The 20,582-nt window shown below is 38.3% G+C and overlaps 1 protein-coding gene across 1 annotated transcript in view; it reads left to right on the forward strand.

Moving 5' to 3' along the window:
• The window catches only part of CAMTA1 (calmodulin binding transcription activator 1), a 929,632-nt gene that overhangs the window by 24,702 nt on the left and 884,348 nt on the right, over nucleotides 1–20,582 (forward strand). Inside the window, exon 2 of the mRNA XM_077837398.1 lies at nucleotides 7,376–7,494. Coding sequence (XP_077693524.1) covers nucleotides 7,376–7,494 — 119 coding nt within the window. The remainder of the gene's footprint in view (nucleotides 1–7,375; nucleotides 7,495–20,582) is intronic.

The raw sequence follows: 20,582 nt of genomic DNA on the forward strand, positions 1-20,582 counted from the left end.
CTCTTAAATTGCTATGGTTTTGTACTCATTTGTTTAATGTACTAATTGTTAGAATTTCAGGTTTTATATAGATTTCTTTTTTCCTAGTAAGACATTTCACGCTTAAAATGCTCTTCTATGCTGAAAAACCACACGTATTCAAACAAAAGTGATAAGCAAATTGCCTGTGCTGATTTTGCAACCAGTATCACCTTCTGATATACATTGAACTTTCACAAGTCATGATGCTAAACTGCTCAAGATAGTTAAGACCAAAGCAGACTGTGAAGAACTTCAAAAAGATCTCACAAAACTAAGTGATTGGGCAACAAAATGGCAAGTGAAATTGAATGTGGATAAATGTAAAGTAATGCACACTGGAAAAAATAACTCCAACTATACATACAATATGTTGGTGGCTAATTTAGCTACAACTAATCAGGAGAAAGATCTTGGAGTCATCGTGGATAGTTCTCTGAAGATGTCTACGCAGTGTGCAGCAGCAGTCAAAAGAACAAACGGGATTTTAGGAATCATTAAAAAAGGGATCGAGAATAAGACGGAGAATATCTTATTGCCCTTATATAAATCCACGATACGCCCACATCTTGAATACTGCGTACAAATGTGGTTCCCTCATCTCAAAAAAGATATACTGGCATTAGAAAAGGTTCAGAAAAGGGCAACTAAAATGATTAGGGGTTTGGAACGGATCCCATATGAGGAGAGATTAAAGAGGCTAGGACTTTTCAGCTTGGAAAAGAGGAGACTAAGGGGGGATATGATAGAGGTATATAAAATCGTGAGTGGTGTGGAGAAAGTGAATAAGGAAAAGTTATTTACATGTTCCTATAATACAAGAACTAGGGGCCACCAAATGAAATCAATGGGCAGCAGGTTTAAAACAAATAAAAGGAAGTTCTTCATTCAGCACACAGTCAACCTGTGGGACTCCTTGCCTGAGGAGGTTGTGAAGGCAAGGACTATAACAGGGTTTAAAAGAGAACTGGATAAATTCATGGAGGTTAAATCCAGTAATGGCTATTAGCCAGGATGGGTAAGGAATGGTGTCCCTAGCCTCTGTTTGTTTGTCAGAGGGTGGAGATGGATGGCAGGAGAGAGATTACTAGACCATTACCTGTTAGCTTCATTCCCTCTGGGGCACCTGGCATTGGCCACTGTTGGTAGACAGGGTACTGGGCTGGATGGACCTTTGATCTGACCCAGTATGGCCATCCTTATGTTCTTAAAGCTTCAAGTAGGGGATATACATCTCAGGATTTGCAGATTGAAGTAAAGTGATTTAGGAGCACAAGTCCCATTAGGTCCTTTTGAAAATCCCACCCTTATGTACCTAAATATGAGTTTAGGAAACCTAACTTTAGGCTCCTATTTTTTTACCATTTTGGCCTATATATATTTTTAAAACAAGTGACTAACTTTTTGTTAATGTGTAGGAAGTCTAAATAACTTTTCATTGTTAATACTGAAGAACTTTTGTTTTGAAGTGACAAATATTTTATGTCACTAAGTTTGTAGTACAGATACAGTTTTTGTTCCTGATATGGCAAATGCTTATGCACATACTTAATTTTAAGTTAATGAATAGTCCTATTGAAGTTAATGGGACTATTCCTGTAGGTAAAGTTACATACCTGCTTAAGCATTTATAGGTTCAGGGCCTTATTTTCGGTACTTGTGCATGTGACTTTGATTATTGTTTGTCAGTTAGTATCTCAAGGGGTGGCTATACTCCATAGAATTTAGAGGGAGATATCGCAAGAAAAAGTTGGGGTTTTTTTCTTTGCTGTTATCATGGTAGGTACATGTTGTTCAGAAAAGAAACATGATCTGCTAGGGCAAGTTTTCCATTGTATTTATGGGATAACAAACCACTTTAACCTTATTATAGGAGCTTACTCCGTGTGGCACAGAATGCCTTTTCCCATCAATTTCATGTTAACTTCATCACAGTTCTTGTCAAAGTTGAATGGGTGAGATTTCCATCATCTATCAGACATGAAGAATTTTTTCCATTATGTGGCATCTGCTATGCTTAGAACTGCTGTCTAGCTTCTGCTACTGTGAGGCATCTTTACTTGATGTCAAGTGTTCTCTTTAGATCATAGGGTAATAAATACTAGGGTAATAGGAGTGGATAATACTAAAAGGTGAGCTCATTTAGCAAATGAATGTTGAGCTTAGGAGAGGGTGAGGAAGCATATACTTATCACTTAAAGTAATACACTATTTTTTGTTATCTTCAGTGCCATTTGGTCAAACTTACCATTCAACAAGGTTAAATCTGTTTTGGAGGTCATCAAATCTGGCTGTCATCTCATGCAACAGATTATTATTTGGATGGCTGGACCATTTTTAGGCCCTACCCTGAGATGGATTTTTCATAAGTCGTCAGTGTGGTAAAGCAGGATGGCAGCCACTTCCATGCTGCTGATTACTTTCCCCTGGTCTACACTAGGACTTTAGGTCGAATTTAGCAGCATTAAATCGATGTAAACCTGCACCCATCCACACGATGAAGCCCTTTTTTTTGACTTAAAGGGCTCTTAAAATCGATTTCCTTACTCCACCCCTGACAAGTGGATTAGAGCTTAAATTGGCCTTGCTGGGTCGAATTTGGGATACTGTGGACACAATTTGATGGTATTGGCCTCCGGGAGTTATCCCAGAGTGCTCTATTGTGACCGCTCTGGACAGCGCTCTCAACTCAGATGCACTGGCCAGGTAGACAGGAAAAGAACCGCGAACTTTTGAATCTCATTTCCGGAGACTGCGGGAACTGTGGGATAGCTACCCACAGTGCAACACTCCGGAAGTCGACTCTTGCCTCGGTACTGTGGAAGCACTCCGCCAAGTTAATGCACTTAATGCACTTAGAGCATTTTCTGTGGGGACACACACACTCGAATATATAAAAACAATTTCTAAAAAACCGACTTCTATAAATTCGACCTAATTTCATAGTGTAGACATACCCTTTGAAATGGTCTGGCTGGGTGGTTTTAGGGTTGGCTTTAGCCATTTTTGGAGTTCTGAATGTGTACCTCATTAGTCGTTCTTAAACTTTATTTTGGTTTTTAAGTGTGCTTGTCAGAGCACCCAGTGCATATGCAGTATTCAAAAAAGCAATTTTAGAGCCCGGTTTATCAAATAGATTCTAACTTTCTCTCTTACCCCATTACTGTAAAGGAAAATTAACTTTAGATCCTTTCTAATATTCCCTCAAACAAAAAAATGTGAAAATAAGCTTTAGCTCTGCACTGTGCCTGGAGAGTCAAGGGCCTTCGTCTGGAAGTGCCCTGTCACCAAGACTCCTTTTAATTTAAATCTGGGGGGTGCATAGTTGGTAGGCCTCATCTGATCTCCATTCACGAAGTATAATAGGAGGACAAACCCTTTGTTTTTAAGTATGTGGATTTGAAGGATTAAGATCTGAGGCCTATCAAGTATTTATACCTAGTCATTGCACAGTTCCAAAGCAGCAAGTTGTATTAGTACCCTGCCAAACTTTGCCCCTCTCAGATCGCTATTTACAGAAGTCAGTTTCGCCAGAAACATTTTTTCAGTCTTGAGAGATTGGTTATTCACCAAGGAAAACTTCAAGTATTTAAAGAATTTATTCTCTCATTTTATATTTTGTAGGTTCTTAATAATTCCTATAATTTTGGCTATATCCTTTTCCAAGGAAATTGGTACAAGTGAATTTGTACAGAAAACTGCATTAAATAAGATCTCAGAAGACATAGGATAGCAAGTACTAGATCCTGGAATAATATCAGACTGGGAAAATTCTTTCCTGTTTTGGCTTTGACATTACAGCATGAACCAGTAACATCCAATTTCTTGTAGAAAAGAGCAAACCCCAAAGTGAAACCACCATTCATGCTAAAAGAAAAGGAGTACTTGTGGCACCTTAGAGACTAACCAGTTTATTTGAGCATGAGCTTTGGGGTGGGAGGAGGTATTGTTTCATATTCTCTGTGTATATATAAAGTCTGCTGCAGTTTCCACGGTATGTATCTGATGAAGTGAGCTGTAGCTCACGAAAGCTCATGCTCAAATAAACTGGTTAGTCTCTAAGGTGCCACAAGTACTCCTTTTCTTTTTGCGAATACAGACTAACACGGCTGTTACTCTGAAACCTATTCATGCTAAGAGTTGCACTCAGATAAGTTACCCTGAAAGGGCCATAAGAGCTGCTGTGTTACTCCTGGAGATCAGCAGTTTATGTACATGGTTGCTAATTGCGTGAATATGACTCATTAGAGTAGATGTTTATTGTGGAGTTTATCATGAGATCTAATTAAACTCAAAAGATCCAGTGGATCTAGTTTGCTCTCTCAGTTGCACTTTGTCCTGATTGCAGGCCTAGTTGCACCCTCTCTCTTTTTTGGTCTCTCTGACTGCACCCTCTCAGGTATCTGGCCTTGTGCCTTCACCTCTCTTAGAGTTGGAATTTCTCTGTTTTCCCACTCTTGCACTGGCCCTAGTACACTAGCTTCAGTACACTGTGAATTGACTGTGCTTGCTCAGCAAGGCCAACTGGGTTTGACACCTGCAGTTCTTCCCTTTGGGAGTCTATGACCAGTGTTAAGCATAATGACCAGTAGGGTTGCCAAGCCTCCAGGATTGGCCTGGAGTCTCCGGAAATTGGCATCGAACTCCTGGCAACTATTGAAAGCAATCCAGGAGGATATTTAAATAGGATATTTAAAGAAAATGACATTACATAGTCACGGGGGGGGGGGGGGGGGTCGGGGGAGGAGAGAATCTCCCGGAATAGCTTCAATCAGAGTTGGCAACCCTACCAGAGGCAAAGATTGTTTGATCTTAACAATAGGAATATAGCATAGAGAGAAAAGGATTTTAAAACTATCCACATGCATGTCTTTTACCTAAAGCTCTACCATCCTGTGATGATCTAATTTGAGAGACACTAGTGGGTCTTGGGTGTCAGCCTGAACAGTTCCCTGGCAGCAATTAATCTCCCTCTGGAAAAGAATGTCTTTTTACCCAGTCTGAGTTCTTTCGCTGTTCTCAGTTCCCAGGACTGCCCTGTGTGGCAAAACAGGTTTTGCACGTTGACTGGAGTCATGAGATAGAATCAGCTCAGGCATTGTCTGTTGACCACTCTGGATTGTTTACTGGGGGATGGCCTAGCTTGAGTCATTTTCCCCTTCCTGCTTGTTTTCCCAACAGTCCTGTTGATTTAACCCTGTATAGTTAAGGAGTAAACATCCCAATAACCTGGCCAACACACAGTAGTCATAAACTATTACAGAGCAGATCATGTCTGTCACACGCATCACTGCATATCGTATAAAATAATCTGCTGTGCTTGCATGAGCAGTTGATCTAACAGAAAGCATATTGTTGTACTTCACAAAAGAGCACAATCAAGCCCTAAAAATACTTGGGATATTCAGCTGCTAGCTTGAGCCCAGGTTCTGCTTTCCAAAGTGATTTTAAAATCCTTCTAATCCTGTATTTCTCATTTTATTTGTTATTGATTACTGTAGCTATATATGTACCATAGGTTCTCAGCTGTGTTTGTTTGTATAAAACTTTCTGTTGGTAGGGGGGTCCAGTTAGTTGGCCCAAATTTGGTGAGTGATGTTGCAACCCCATGTGCCAGTTCACAGTACCACTCATGTGGTCACAATGCTACAACAAACATGCAGGTTAGTGTTTGAGGACCTTCTGGAGAAAGTGAATCTTGGTGGGGCAGGGGGTTTACACAAGGGCAGCATGAGTATCTTTTCAGCTATTTTATGGGGGTGGCCTCCGAGGCTGAAAACAAACAAAAATGTTGAGTGCGTGTTTGTAATTGAAAAAGAATTGAGAACACTTATACAAACTTTGAAAATGACTGCTAACATCATTTTGGCTTCTGTGTTATGAAAATAAAATGGACTGATATTTGAAACACAAATCTTTAGTATTTTATAAATGTGGGGTCTGAAAAATTTACCATATACATATGAGCCAAAGGCTGTTGGGAAGTTGATGTTTGTTTAAAAGGTACATACAGTATATAAAAACATACATAAAATATATACAATTATACGTATTTTGACTATTCTTACTCTATGAACCATCTAGAAGAGAAATGGGTGGGGTGAGATAGAACTAACAAAACTTGTGCCTGTTGTTGAAAATGTTAATAGTACTGGGATTTCTACTAGAGTTGCCTTGAACTCTGCTAATAAATTTGAAGACCCGACCCTTGAGGTTACTGGAGAAAGGCTAATTTTTGTCTCACCCTTTTCCCATTCTGACTAATGCACGGGGAAAGACTTTCCATCACTCTACCCCCACTACCAGCCCTCTGGGTACTCTGAGGCCAAGTTTACACTAGAACCATTACATCAGCTGTGCTGCTATAGTGTGTCTGGTGAAGACACAGTCTGCTGATGGGAGCACATCTCCTGCTGAAGTAGCACCAATATGGACGAGTGTTTGGATCACTGTAACCTGCATCGCTCAAGGGGTTATCTTTTTCACACCCCTGAACGATGCAAGTTAAATCAACTTAAGTGGTAGTGTAGCTCTGCCCTAAGGAACTGTGTGCGCTTTCCCAAGTGGCTGAAGAATGAAACTGATGTGATTGTGGTCAGATGATCTACTTCTCTCAGATCTCAGTAGCTAGTGGAAGTTGACAAGACTGAGTTTTTACTCTGCTGCAGCTTGACAAAACTGTTTTGGTAGCTGAAGAGGTACTGGGGATGTCTGCAGATTTAGGCCAGGTATATACTAGAAGAGGTTTGCCGGTATAGCAATACTGGCAAATCCTCCCAGTGTAGATGCAGTTTAAAAGTGCTTTTTCCAGAATATCTTATATATAAGTTCCCTGAGTGAAATAATATATACCAGCAAATATGCAGTGTATTTGCAGCCACGTCAGTCCTAGGATATTAGAAAGACAAGGTGTTTGAGATAATATATTTTATTGGATCAACTTATGTTGGTGAAAGAGACAAACTTTCAAGCTCTGCAGCTTGTTTCTCTCACTATACCAGCAAAAGCAGTTTTTTGCTGCTATAAAAATGTTGCCAAAAGTGATACCCCCAGCAACATTACTGTATTGGCACGATTCTAATGGATACCAGGCCTTAGAAAGCTGGCATTGCTTCAGTTTATATTCAGTTGAAATTCAGAAGGTTACCTTCATGATCATAAGGGATAGATATTTAATGTTTTTAAAATTAAAACTTAAATTCTCCCAAAGTTTACTGGTTTTCCTACTGCCACTTGCCATGGAAAACTACCTGCTCCTCAGTAGGCGAGTGGATTTTTCAGGTCTTGTTAATTTGATTTTATTATAATAATTTCCCCCCTCATGTTACATGCATTATATGTATTTTTTTCCTTCTAGATGATCATGGGAACAGCAATGGCAGTCATGTAAAAATCTTTTTACCGAAGAAGCTGCTTGAATGTCTACCAAAATGTTCAAGTTTACCAAAAGAGAGGCATCGCTGGAACACTAATGAGGTAGCAATTTTTTTGTCTTTTGATTGCACTTTTCTTGGTGCTTATTGGCTGTTTTCTTGTTCAAGAAAACTCAGGAAATATTGTAGGTGAAATTGTTAATATGGAAACCCATGACCTTTGGTATCTAACAGAAGCTGACTCACTTTCTGAGAGGCTTGTGTTATTTAATGAGCTTTTAATTGTGCTTGTTTCAAAAAGACAGAATGAGCATGCTGACTAATTTGGCAGGAGTCTGTTCTGTTTGTATATGTTGCAGTGTTTCTCAAAGGCTTAGTTAAACTCTACATGTGTCTGATTTAAATATTCTTACTGTTGTCAGGACTTAATGAAGATATGGCTTTGGTACTGTACTAAACAGTATTGTTTTGAAAATGTGAAATTACTCTTAAAATGGATAATGATAGACTTCCTAGCAGTAAAACAATACTTTTTCCTCCTTGCAAAATGGATTTGAGACTTAGCTAGCTTAGCAACTTCTGAGAAACCCTTGTTAAGAGCAGAGGATGCGACAAATAAGGTATTTCAGACGTGCAGCCCAGTTCTAAAAACAAAGCAGGAGGTGATTCTCTGACTGTGCCTGTGTAACTTGTTAACCAAAACAGGATTTTTGTGATTGTTGTCAAGACAAGAAATGTACTCATTCCATTAATATTCAGTTGTTTAGGGGTACAAATTGAAACTTAAAATGCAGTCTGTGTGTAAACCATTGCCTATTGAGTCTTAGGCAGTAAGGGTGCAAGTTATATCTTAGTACCCTCCATATAGTTTTAGATCTGAATTGGTTGTTCAAATAATACCTGTGGGGGGAAAAAAACCACAAATATTTTAGTGGATACCATAATTAAAATTTGTCTATCACTGTAATCAATTATTTGTACCAGACTTCAAAAGATTTTAACTAAAAATGTACCAACAAAATGTACATGACAGCAGGTGGTCACTCAAGCACAAAACCAAAAATCTTAATTTGTAAAAACCTGGTTAGCAAAGTTGCAAACGTTATCACTTTTTGTCTCAAATATAAATTTGATCTTGCAAATTGTAATTTATAAAATATTGTAATAAGGTTAGTTAGGTCAGGGTTTTTATTTTTTAATTGCCATCAAAAATTTCTAGAGCAGTGCTAAGTATCATGCTTTCATATGCGTTGTCTCACATGAATTGGGCTGTAATTTTGCAACTTAGTCATTACATTTTTCTTTTTTTAATTGACTTTCTTCTGTGATAGCATTTATATTTGCAACAAAGCATGAATTAGTAGCAATTCCTATGATTTTAAAAGATGCTGGTTTTCGGGAAATATTTGGGCAAGTAAAACTTTTAACATGGCTGGAGCACTAGAGCAGTATTTTATCTTGAAGAAGTTTGGTGGTTTCAGAAACTTCTCTGGATGACAAAGCCATTAAAAAGTGTAAACTTTGTTTTTTTGTGTCACGTCATTCATACCAGAATATCACAAAAATCTTCACATAATGCTGTCATTTGTGCACATACATTGTAAACTTCAATTATAATATCTCATGCAGATAGCATCTATAGTTATAGGAATTCTGGGTAAAGTTACACAGTACTGAAGTTTGAGGGGAAAATGATTGAATATGGGGTGAACTAGAAGGTGTATGGAATATGATTTGTCTTTCTGGTGCTCACGAGGTGTACTAGCTAAGAGAAGAGATTGAGGAATATTGTCTGAATGTGGGGCATGTGTCAGTCACTGTTGGAATTGTGTTCAAATCTTTTAATAGTACTTGTGGTATAATTGATGCAGGTATGTCTTAAACTATTTGCCAATAAAATTAATTTTAGCTACAATTACTGTAAGTGATTATGATAATCTTTTCAGCACTACATTGTCAATGGAGAATCAGTTTAGCTTAGTCTTTTAGATGTGGACCATGACACTGTCATCTGTGCCTTTGTTACTTCTAAAAGGTTATTACTGTAGACCATCACAAGTGATTTAAGGATGATATTCAGTGGCAGCGGCCAAGGGACTAATTCTGCCCTTGGATTAAGGCTCATGGTTTCCATTAACTTCATTGTATATTGTACTGGTTCCAGTTTATCTGTGAATGTATTTAAAGGGTTGACCTTTATGGGTGGTCATAGTGGCGTGTCCTGTATTATACCATGTACCAAGAGAAGAGAATCTTCTGCCTAAATTAAGTTTAGCAGCATTAAATTTTCTTCAGCAGAACACAGTCTTAAATATCTGCGTAGATGCACTAGATTATATACTATGAATAATAAAATCAGTAGGATATGAGAACAGTGAAAGTGGGGATCATGTCCCTTTCTCCCTGACCGTGGTTCTTACTCTGAATTAAGTAAACTTCGACATTGTTATATTTCTTGTTTAGGATTAACTGATTCTCTCACTAAGCCTTGATTTCATATCATTGTATAAAATTACTGTTATTGAAAGAACATTGTGAATTGTAAGTACTTGACACAACCAAAGATTAGTTTAGTCTGTTGTAGATTATCTTCTCCTCACTCTGTAAATGTATTTTTTGTACTCTTACAAAACTACTTTGGGGATACTTAACTTAATTTTAAAGACCAAAACACAGTTTCTCAAATATTTAATGTTCAGTACATAGACAAACAGGTTTTTTGAAAACTGGGGTTTTGCAGAAAAATGTAGTAAGCAATTAGAGAAGTGGGGCATTTTAAAATGCTTACAAACTTATATTGAGATTTGCTTTCAGATTATTCAGTTTTAACTAAAATGATGGAAATAGATTTGCTTACCAAAATCTCATCTATTTTAAAATCAACTTTATGGTGTTTTTATATTTTACAGTGAAGAAAAAGTTCCTTGTAAATTTTATTTTTTTTTAATTTGACCTCTGTGACAGTTTTTTTTTTTACAGCTGCTTATTTTTGTAGCCCTTTCTGAATTTAGTGTCTTGTGTTTTGTAATACTTTGTTACATTAGTCAAATCACCTGTTGCTACATAATTTCCCAAGACATTTTAAATGCTTTTAAGCTACCTTTTCTGGTTCACAATGAATACATAAGTATGGAAAATCCATAGAAAAGTTATTGTTTGGCGAATTGGGGGGAAAAGTTATTGTTTGGCGAATTGGGGGGGAAAAAGTTATTGTTTGGCGAATTGGGGATTAATTTGCATCACATTAAACACAAATCTAACGAAGACTTGATATTTGTAATGTCCGTGTTTTAATAAACAAAAATACATGTAGGCTGACTCTCACTGAACCTTAGCTATAACCACAGTGCTACATATAACTACTTTCAGAGTTAGATACTAATCAAGATGAGTGGGAGTGACCAAATCTATCCCATTGTAATGTACAAAATTTATAATGTTCTTGGGGTGGGCAATATTCTTAAATGGGATTTAGTCAAGATGCTGAAACACTGACAAAACAAAAGTATTCTTCAGAGTGTCTACAAGAAATGAGGTATTTTTTTACTATCTTTTATATAACTCAATTAGGCCTTTTAACTCAAACTTAGTGAAAAGCATGAAGTTACTCAGATTGTTCCTTGTTACGTGTAGTTTGTGGAAACAGCAAGTTGGCTAGTGTTATAAAACCTGGTACAACTATGTAAAACAGCCAGTACTTACAGGGCTGGAGTATTTTGATTACACAAACTAAATCAGCTCTGTAATCTCCTAAGAACATTTCTTTGACTAATTGTATACTGCCTGTTGGTAAAGGCATATAAAATGGCATTTGATAACATCCAAGATATATTAAGTATAACTTTCGTTGTATTCAGTCTAGTCTTACGGTTTTTAAAGTTTGGTTTATCATGTAAAGTTAGGGCTGCCAAACGATTACAAAAATTAATCAGGAGATTAAAGAAAATTGTGATTAATTGATGTTTTAATTGCACTGTTAAACAATAATAGAAGACACTTTAAATATTTTTGGATGTTTTCTACATTTTCAAATATGTTGATTTGAATTACAACACAGAATACAAAGTGTACAGTGTTCACTTTATATTTTTGATTACCAAATTTGCACTGTAGAAAAGAAAAAGTATTTTTCAATTCCCCTCAGACAAGTACTATAGTGCAATCTCTTTATAATGAAGGTGCAGTTTACAGATGTAGAAATTTTTTGTTACATAACTGCATTAAAAATAAAACTATGTAAAACTTCAGAGCTTACAAGTCCATGCAGTCTGTCGTCTTGTTCAGCCAGTTGCTAACACAAACAAGGAGATAATGCTGCCTGTTTCTTATTTAGAGTGTTACCTGAAAGTGAAAACAGGCATTTGCATGGCACTGTTGTAGCCAGCATTGCAAGGTATTTACGTGCCAGATATGCTAAACATTTGTATGCCCCTTCATGTTTCATTAGCATGGGAGCATGTCCTCTGGAATGGTGACCGAAGCATGAAGGGGCATATGAATGTTTAGCATAATTGACATAAATATATTTGAAAATGTAGAAAAACATCCAAAAATATTTATAATAAATTTAAATGGGTATTCTGTTTAACAGTGCAATTAAAACTGCGATTAATCGGGATTAATTTTCTTGTGTTAATTTGTTTGAGTTAATTGCTTGAGTTAACTGCAATTAATTAACAGCCCTATGTAAAGTATTCCAAACTCTAACTTCTTATTGAATCAAGTAATCTACTGAGGTGCAATGGAGCATCACGAGGAAGAAGTGGCTTCTAAAATATCAGTACCCAGGGGTGCTGTGCCTCTTGGCATGTAGAGTGTCTTCCTGTCTCTTCCTAGCAGAGCTCATTAGGTTGACAGAAGCTGGGGATACCTGCTGTTAATCACAGAAAAAGCTCTCTTGAAGCTGTCTTCGTAGTTGAATGCACAACAGAGAGATTTATCTTCTTCAGGAAACATCAGAGCCATAGACTGGCCATGTGTTCAAGAAACAGTGATATTTACAAGTAGTCTGTGCATCTTTCTTTAAGTAATACCAAAGACACTGTGCTATAAACTCCTGAAGTTAGTTTTTTGATTGACAAACCAGTTTGACTGTAGAGAATACTAAATTTTCCCCATAGAAATAGATTCTCTCAATTTCCTAACAAAATCCAGCAGTACCTCTCATATTTAACCTTTTCTTCCCTGCATGGTAAAGAACCTCAGCTTATGTCCAGTCTTTTTCATCCCAGTGTTCAGGTGCTTCTTGAATTACTGCAACTCTGAAGATAGCCATTGAAAGCTGTCACTTATCTGTTGAGGTATGTATTGACTGTCCAGTCAGTGTACTCCAGGTCAAATCATGTTCAGCGTCATGTCAGTTGTGATTTTTAGCTCACATAATGCTGAACACAGTTTGCCCTGGTCTGAATTAACTGGACAGTATTGCCCAACGTTGTGTCATGTAACTTTAGTCTTCACAGTTATGTTCAAACATGTTAATTTTCTAGTGAAGCCAAGCCCATTGAAAGAGGAGGCTGAAAATAGGATCCCAGTATACGTGGGGACTGGGAGAGAGACAAGAAATGGGATGCAGTTTCTGAGAAGGGAAAAATAGGGGAGAGGTGCAATGCAGTGCACTGGTGCTTTCAACTTTATAAAGGAATCTAAAATATTTAAGCACAAAAGCGGTTATTAGGAACTGTAAATAGGTTGTCAGCAAATAACCCAACAAGTCATAATTAAGGCTACGTTTTAGTGATGAGTATTTTTAGTAAAAGGCATGGACAGGTCACGGGCAGTAAACAAAAATTCATGGCCCATGACCAGTCCATGACTTTTACTATATACCCCCTGATTAAAACTTGGGGCTGGGGCAGCTCGGGGGCGAGTGCTGGAGGAACGTGGCCCCGGGAAGCGCTGTGGGTACTCGAGGTCGGGGGGAGTTAGGGGAACTACTGCGGGTGCTGGGGAGGGGGTCATGGGTGTTCAGTGGGGGGAGGACATGGCCCGGGGGGCACTGCAGGTATTGGTGTGGCCCACGGGGGTGCTGCAGGGGGGTTGGTGGGGCTGGGGCAGGCTCCCTACCCAGCTCCTATGAAGCAGCGACCCCAGCTCCTAGCTCCATGTGCTGCCTCCACTCCACCCCCAGCTTGGTTCTGCAGCTCCCCTTGGCTGGGAACCATTGCCCCTGGGAGCTGGGGCAGCGGTGCCTGTGGGGCAGAGGCAGCTGGAGCTAGGAGCTGAGGGAGCTCCCCCTAGGTAAGCACCGCCCTGCACCCCAATCCCCGCCCCTGAGCCCCCACCCAAACTCCTGCTGCTGGGGAGCAGGGAGGGCCTGAGACTGGCTCAGAGGCTGCCAGAGCTGCTCAGGCAGCTCCCGGGCCAGTCGCACTACTGGGCTGTTGCAGAAGTCACGGAGGTCACAGAAAGTCACGGAATCCATGACTTCATTGACGTTCATGACCAACATGGAGCCTTAGTCATAATTACTATTATAAAGTAGAATCCTGTTCCATAAATCATCCACAGGTGTGTTTAAAAAAAAAGAGACATTCAGAAAATAATGCAGTTTAGAAGATCCCAAAAGTATGGGATTCTTAATTGCTGTTACAACAGTAGGCAAATTAAGTCCTGTATAACTTACTTATCTGAATTGACATAACTTAAAATTTATGACGATAGAAACATTTGCTGATTTATTCTTAGGCTTGTGAGTGGTAGTAGAAAGCGACGGTGGAGAATTAACTGGGAATTAACTAATGGCTGTCTCCCCAACAAAAGAGGGTGACCATTAGCCAGTGGCTGCCATGACTTTCTAGGGGTGTGACTGCCCTTCCCCCTGGTCCCACCTCACAATGTGGGCTCACCGTGAATAGCTAACCTTGTTAGTTATGATGGATATTATTTAAGACATTAAGCTGTATTTTGATTCCTTCCCCTTAATGAGTCAGAATGGGAGGGGGAGGGTTTAAGGGGAGGGGAGGGGAAGCAGGATGTCACTACACTTGAATATCAAAATAATCCTTTAAGCATCTTTGTATAATAATAAAGGAACCATATTACCAAAATACACTCTGTCTATTTACTAGAGAACTGCACAAAACACTACTGTAGTAAATGTTGAAAACATCTCCAACAAATCTCTATGCATGTACGGTAGAGCATTGAAGTAAGAAAAAATAAGCATTTCCCCCCTGATTTGCACATGTGGGGTAGGCTTCAAGTAGGAAGTCTTCAAAGGGAATTATCCTGCATATTAATTGAAAAAAGTTAATTACAATCCCAATTGTTTTTTAATTTTTGGAGGCAAAACTGAAGATACTTTTAAAGATAACTCTAGTTAGCATTTTGCTGTTTTCCATGGCAAGCTGCATTGCAGGAATCTGAGTCTGAATGACATTATTTCCCATTTACTGTGGGGAGTCTAGCTAGTTTTGTAATCTTTCTTGTCGTAGACCCTTTGAGACCAGAAGAGATCATCATAATCATCTAGTCTGACCTTTTGCACATTGCAGCGATAGAACCTTGCATACCTACTCCTGTAGTAGACCCCTATCCTCTGGCTGAGTTACTGAAGTCCTTAAATCATGGTTTAAAGACATCAAGTTACAGAGAATCCACCATTTACACGACTTTAAACCGTGCCCCATGCTGCAGAGGAAGGGAAAAAAACTCACAGGGACTTGCTAATCTTACATGGGGGAAAATTCCTTCCCTACCACAAATATGGCAGGCAGTTATACCCTGGGCATTTCGGCAAGACCCAACAGCCAGGCTCCTGGGGAAAAATTCTCTGTAATAACTCTGCCTTCCCCATCTAGTGGCCCATCACTGGCCATTGGGGATATTTGCTACTAGCAGTGTCAGATCAGCTGCATACCATTGTAGGCACTTTCATCATACCATCCCCTCCATAAAATTATCAAGTTGAATCTTGAAGCTAGTTACGTTTTTTGCCCCCACTACTTCCCTTGGAAGGCTGTTCCAGAACTTTGGTCAGAAATTAGAAACCTTCATCTAATTTCAAGCCTAAACTTGTTGATGGCCAGTTTATATCCATTTTTTCTTTTGCCAGCATTGGTGCTTAATTTGAATAATTCCTCTCCCTCTGATGTATTTATAGAGAGCAATTATCTTGCCCCTCAGCCTGGGTTTGGTTAGGCTAAACAAGCCAAGCCCTTTGAGTTTTCTCTCATAAGGTAAGTTTTCCATTCTTCTGATCATCCTCATCCATTCTTCTGATCATCATAATCACTCCTTCTCTGCACCTGTTCCAGTTTGAATTAATCTTTCTTAAACATAGGAGACTAGAATTACATACAGTATTCCTGATGAGATCTCGCCAGTGCCTTGTATAATGGTACTAACGCTTCCTCACCTGATGCATCCTAAGATTGCATTAGTCTTTTTTACGGCCGCATCACATTGGTGGCTCATAGTCCTCCTGTGATCAACCAGTACATCCAGATCTTTCCAATCCTCTGTTGCTTCCAACTCATAAGTCCCTAGTTTATAGCAGAGATTCTTGTTACTTATCCCTAAGTGCATGACCTTGCACTTTGCACTATTAAGTGTCATCCCATTTCTATTACTCCAGTCTTGAAGATGGTTCAGATCTGGTATGCTATTCTGGTCCTCCTCCATATTGGCAGTATCACCCAACTTTGTGTCATCTGCAGTTTTTATTAGTACACTCTCACTTTTTTGTGCCAAGGTCATTAATAAAAATGCTAAATAAGATTGGTTCCAAGACTGATCCCTGAGGAGCTCCATTGATAACTTCCCTCCAGGCTGAGAGTTCACCTTTCAGCATGAATTATTGTACAGTTGTCTCCCATTGTCTCCTGTTTAACCAGTTTCTTATCTATCTTTCAGTTCTCATATTAATCCACATCTTCTCCCATACTTAAGTTACTTGGAATGGTCAAGGCAAGCAAGAGATTTGTTATCCATAATCTATAATGTAGTTGGATCTCAAATATTTGGTCATATCAAGCATCAACCAAAAAAACACTCCTTCCTTAAATCCCAGACCTCTTACCTTGGGGGCTAATTCTCTGTGCTCCAAAACTGCACCTAAAGGAATTATGTAAAATATTGAGGGCTTCTTGGAGAATGAGTAAATAAAACTGGCTATCAAAAGATGACTTAATGGACACTCTTATTTGCCAAATTATTGCTCTTAGGGCAAGAGCCTGTCTATTGGAAGTAGCCCTCTTCTCAAACCCTTTTGGACAGAATTCTGCAACCATGAGAAATGGAGCAGAAACCAGTTTTCCAACATTTCTCTCCTCCACTGACCTGAAAGAACCACCATGTGGCAGAGTAAGGCTTTGAAGAAGTTTTAGTCAGTAAAGTTTGAATTCCTGTGAGTCTATTTGCTGGACTGTGGCTGGTTTCCTTTTGGACTTTATCTGGTCCTTCACAGATTCAAGTTCTTTTCAGCCACTTGCTCTTTCTCCTTAATCCTTCTCTTTTAAGAATAAGACCATGGACAGATATTTCCGTTTTCACTATCAAGTTTCCTTAAAGTGAACTTAAATTCATTGGCCCTTTATGTCCAAAAACTTGTCAAGACACACTTTGGATATAATTAGGACCATAACATTCTGTTTGCTTAATTAAAAGATCTAAAAAGATCAGAAGGTCTCCTGTTCAGTCATAGCCAAATTGATACCATTGTGCATCAAAGAAGCATATGTAGATGAAAGGCTGCCATGCTCATTTAGTCTCCTGTTTCATTCTACAAGGGTATTTCCTACTCCTGGATGGAATGGGAAGGTTTGCCAGGCTGCGAAGTGATCCACAATCCACACATGCTCACATTGTTATAATGTATAATTAAGTGCTTTCTTGAGTTTGTCCGTTACATTCTAGAACTGTAGACCAAGTCAACCTATTTCTCCTTTTCACATGTGCCAATCTTGCATGATTTTGTGATTCAGTTACTCATAGCCCATGTTCCTAAGGGAGAGAGGAATTTCATTCCTACCTTGTAAATGGGTCTTCTACAAGGGTCCCAGCAATCCAGAAGCTTGTTCTGTTGTGTGTTTAGGTGCTAGTTGCAAAGGCAGTTAACCTGTTCTGTTAAGGGAAGAGCTGGGTATAAAGCTTGACTTAGGTGGAACTATCACATTGAGAAGAGCCCATATTTTGGATTTGTGACCCCCATTGCAAAAATTGCTCTACGTGGTAGCAACAAAACTTCCTTTACGTGCCACAGGGTATTGGAATCTCTTGGATAGCATCTTTCCTGAAATTCATCAGAGGGGAAATAGGATAGCAGAAGACTTATGATCTGAAAATTATACCAAGTAAAGGTTTATTTCCATTTACCCTACATGTGTGAGAGTTGCCCATCATGAATGAATTGGAGGTTTCTTCTCGATATTCTCCTTCTGAGCATCTTTCTGTGCAGCTTTAGGACTGACTTTGTGATGCTTCTCATTGCTTCTGAAAACTGACAGTTGTGGCAAACCATGTGAGTACAGTGAAACTATACAAAAGATCAGCCTTATTAGACAGCTTCCTAACTCACAACACCATCCCCCAAAAAATCCCAAGGTGGTGTAAAATTACAGTTCTGCTCCACCTTCATTAGAGTAAATCCTATCAAGGAACTGACAAAAGTTGGTTACTTTTATAATATTATATATATATATATATATATATATATATATATATATATATATATATATATATATATATATATATATATATATATATATATATGGTTATATTGAAATTCTTCTATGCTCTTCTAAATTTATGCCATACAAAATTTGCTACTAATGGCCCTGCTGTATATTTCTCAGTCATGGTTACAAAATTAGCAAATATCCAGAGCAGGCTCACTGATTTCAAACAATTGAAATATTGTCTCTCTCTTGGTTATCTTGAAACATATAAAAGCATTAATAACTGATGTTTTATGATGCACTCTTTGAAGTAAGGATTTTATAGGAAATTTTTCTTATCCTCCGCTTTATTAACATATGACCATGATGATGATTGTATAGTAAAATTACTTTGAAAAAAGATGTTTTTTGTAGATGCGTGCAGCGAAGATATTGGAATCAATGTCTTGTGACTTTAGTGAACTGAACTACATCTAAAATTATACAGAGAAAATACATTTCAAATTACAGAAGCTTGTTTGCTTAAATTTAGTGACAAGATCTCTTGCCAAAAGTCTCATTCAGTCTTTGAGCATACATATCAAGTGTAAGTATATGCATACATTCATTGAGGTGCCTGTTTTTTCAGTCTGAATCTACCCCTTAATTGTATTTTGCAGTTCTCAATAGCACCTTACAATTAATGAAAGCATATGGAAATGTTTTCTTTCCAATAGTCAGTTTAAAATGGAATTGATATCTAGATTTGTGAGAGAGTATTCAGTTGGCCTTTCTTTTGTATTAGGTATTTCTCTTTGAAAGTCTAGTTACTACATACACTGAGGTGCTATTGTACATAATTTACCAAGTAGTTAATCCACTTTCTGAATAAACTGATAAAGCTGACAAGTGTACTAGTGGCCTTGGTCAAAAAAGAATGATGTTCCCCCCCGGGGGGGGGAGGGGCGGGGGAGTTGCATTACCATTTTGTAAATGCACGAAGAACTTGTTTTGCTAAAATTCAGCTAAAATGATTGTACACTAAATGAAAAACTCCGGCTCTTTAAACTCGCTTTCTGTAGCAGTCTGAGAATAAAGCTTCCTACATCAGTAGGTATTCCTGAGTCCTGGAGAAGCTACAAATTTAGCCATTCCTTCAAATGTACTCATATGTAGTTCCATTGGTTTTAATGGGATTAGAAAATTGCAAAAAAAAGAATGACTTGGATAATAAAGTTTTGCAGTATTGGGCCCTTACTCTATTTGTCTCTTGAATTCTTTCACAACTATAAAAAGTTAATTTGCAGAGGTGCATTATATGCTCCTCTTTTATTTAAAATGAATGAATTTGTAGACTTAGAATTGGAAAGAATAAATTGCTGTCCTTGTTCTGTATACAAGATTATAAATAACTCATTAATTATTTATGATTCATTATGATGACATCTTATCAGTGTCAAGTTAATAGTGTTTAGTATCTTTAATGGGAGACAAGTTAAAAATCACTTTTAAAAAATAATTTCTCCAAAGGTAATTTTCATGTGTTTGAAACTTAAAGCTGAAACTGGCAAAGAGCTATTTTCATGCAAATAAAGCGGTGTTGGCGGCACGTGGTATTTGTCAGTGCCATGAACTAGCTTGATGATGACGATGTACACTTTCTGCCATTCATTTTACAAAGGAGTGTAGTGTCTGATGGAGAGACATGGCTGCTGTTTCTTCAGATGTGAATGTGTATTCTTGAAAGGATTGTCTGCATAATGAAAACATTTCAGTCTACCTATTTCCTGGTTTTAGCTACTATTATAACTTATATTCATATTAAATAAATTACCCTCTTTCCCCTAGGCATGAGACTTGGTCCTTACAAGAAGACTGTTTCTGTCTCAAAGGCTCCTCTTCACCTCCAGTCCAGCATTATTTTTAACCGCCTTCCTGGAAGTTTACATTAAATATCAGATTCCAATCCTCCATCAACCTGAGTCAGGTTCCTGTGGTCCAGGAGTTCCTTTCCATTTGATAACCTCTTCTGCTGTCTGTCTGCTCCTTGATGAGCTTTTATATCACTGCAAGAGTGAAAGCTGGCTTGTAGCCAGCCATGAGAGCCTTAATTCTTTCACAAAAAGAAAAGGAGTACTTGTGACACCTTAGAGACTAACCAATTTATTTGAGCATAAGCTTTCGTGAGCTACAGCTCGCTTCATCTGTAGCTCACGAAAGCTCATGCTCAAATAAATTGGTTAGTCTCTAAGGTATTTGAGCATGAGCTTTCGTGAGCTACAGATGAAGTGGGCTGTAGCTCACGAAAGCTTATGCTCAAATAAATTGGTTAGTCTCTAAGGTGCCACAAGTACTCCTTTTCTTTTTGCGAATACAGACTAACACGGCTGTTACTCTGAAACCTGTCATTAATTCTTTCAGTAGCCTTCTTTAAGGCTTCTCCTTCTTTAAGGAATACATTGTTGTTATTTGTTGTTGTTTTCTGCAAGGGAGACCCAAACCTTGTAAGTTGTTAAGATCACTGTGTATTAGCAAGAGCTGAAGAGACGGTACTGCCTATAGAAGGAGACTTTCTTTCCAAAAGATTAGGAAG

This window comes from Eretmochelys imbricata, chromosome 18, assembly GCF_965152235.1.
Source record: "Eretmochelys imbricata isolate rEreImb1 chromosome 18, rEreImb1.hap1, whole genome shotgun sequence".
NCBI classification, from domain to species: Eukaryota; Metazoa; Chordata; order Testudines; family Cheloniidae; genus Eretmochelys; species Eretmochelys imbricata.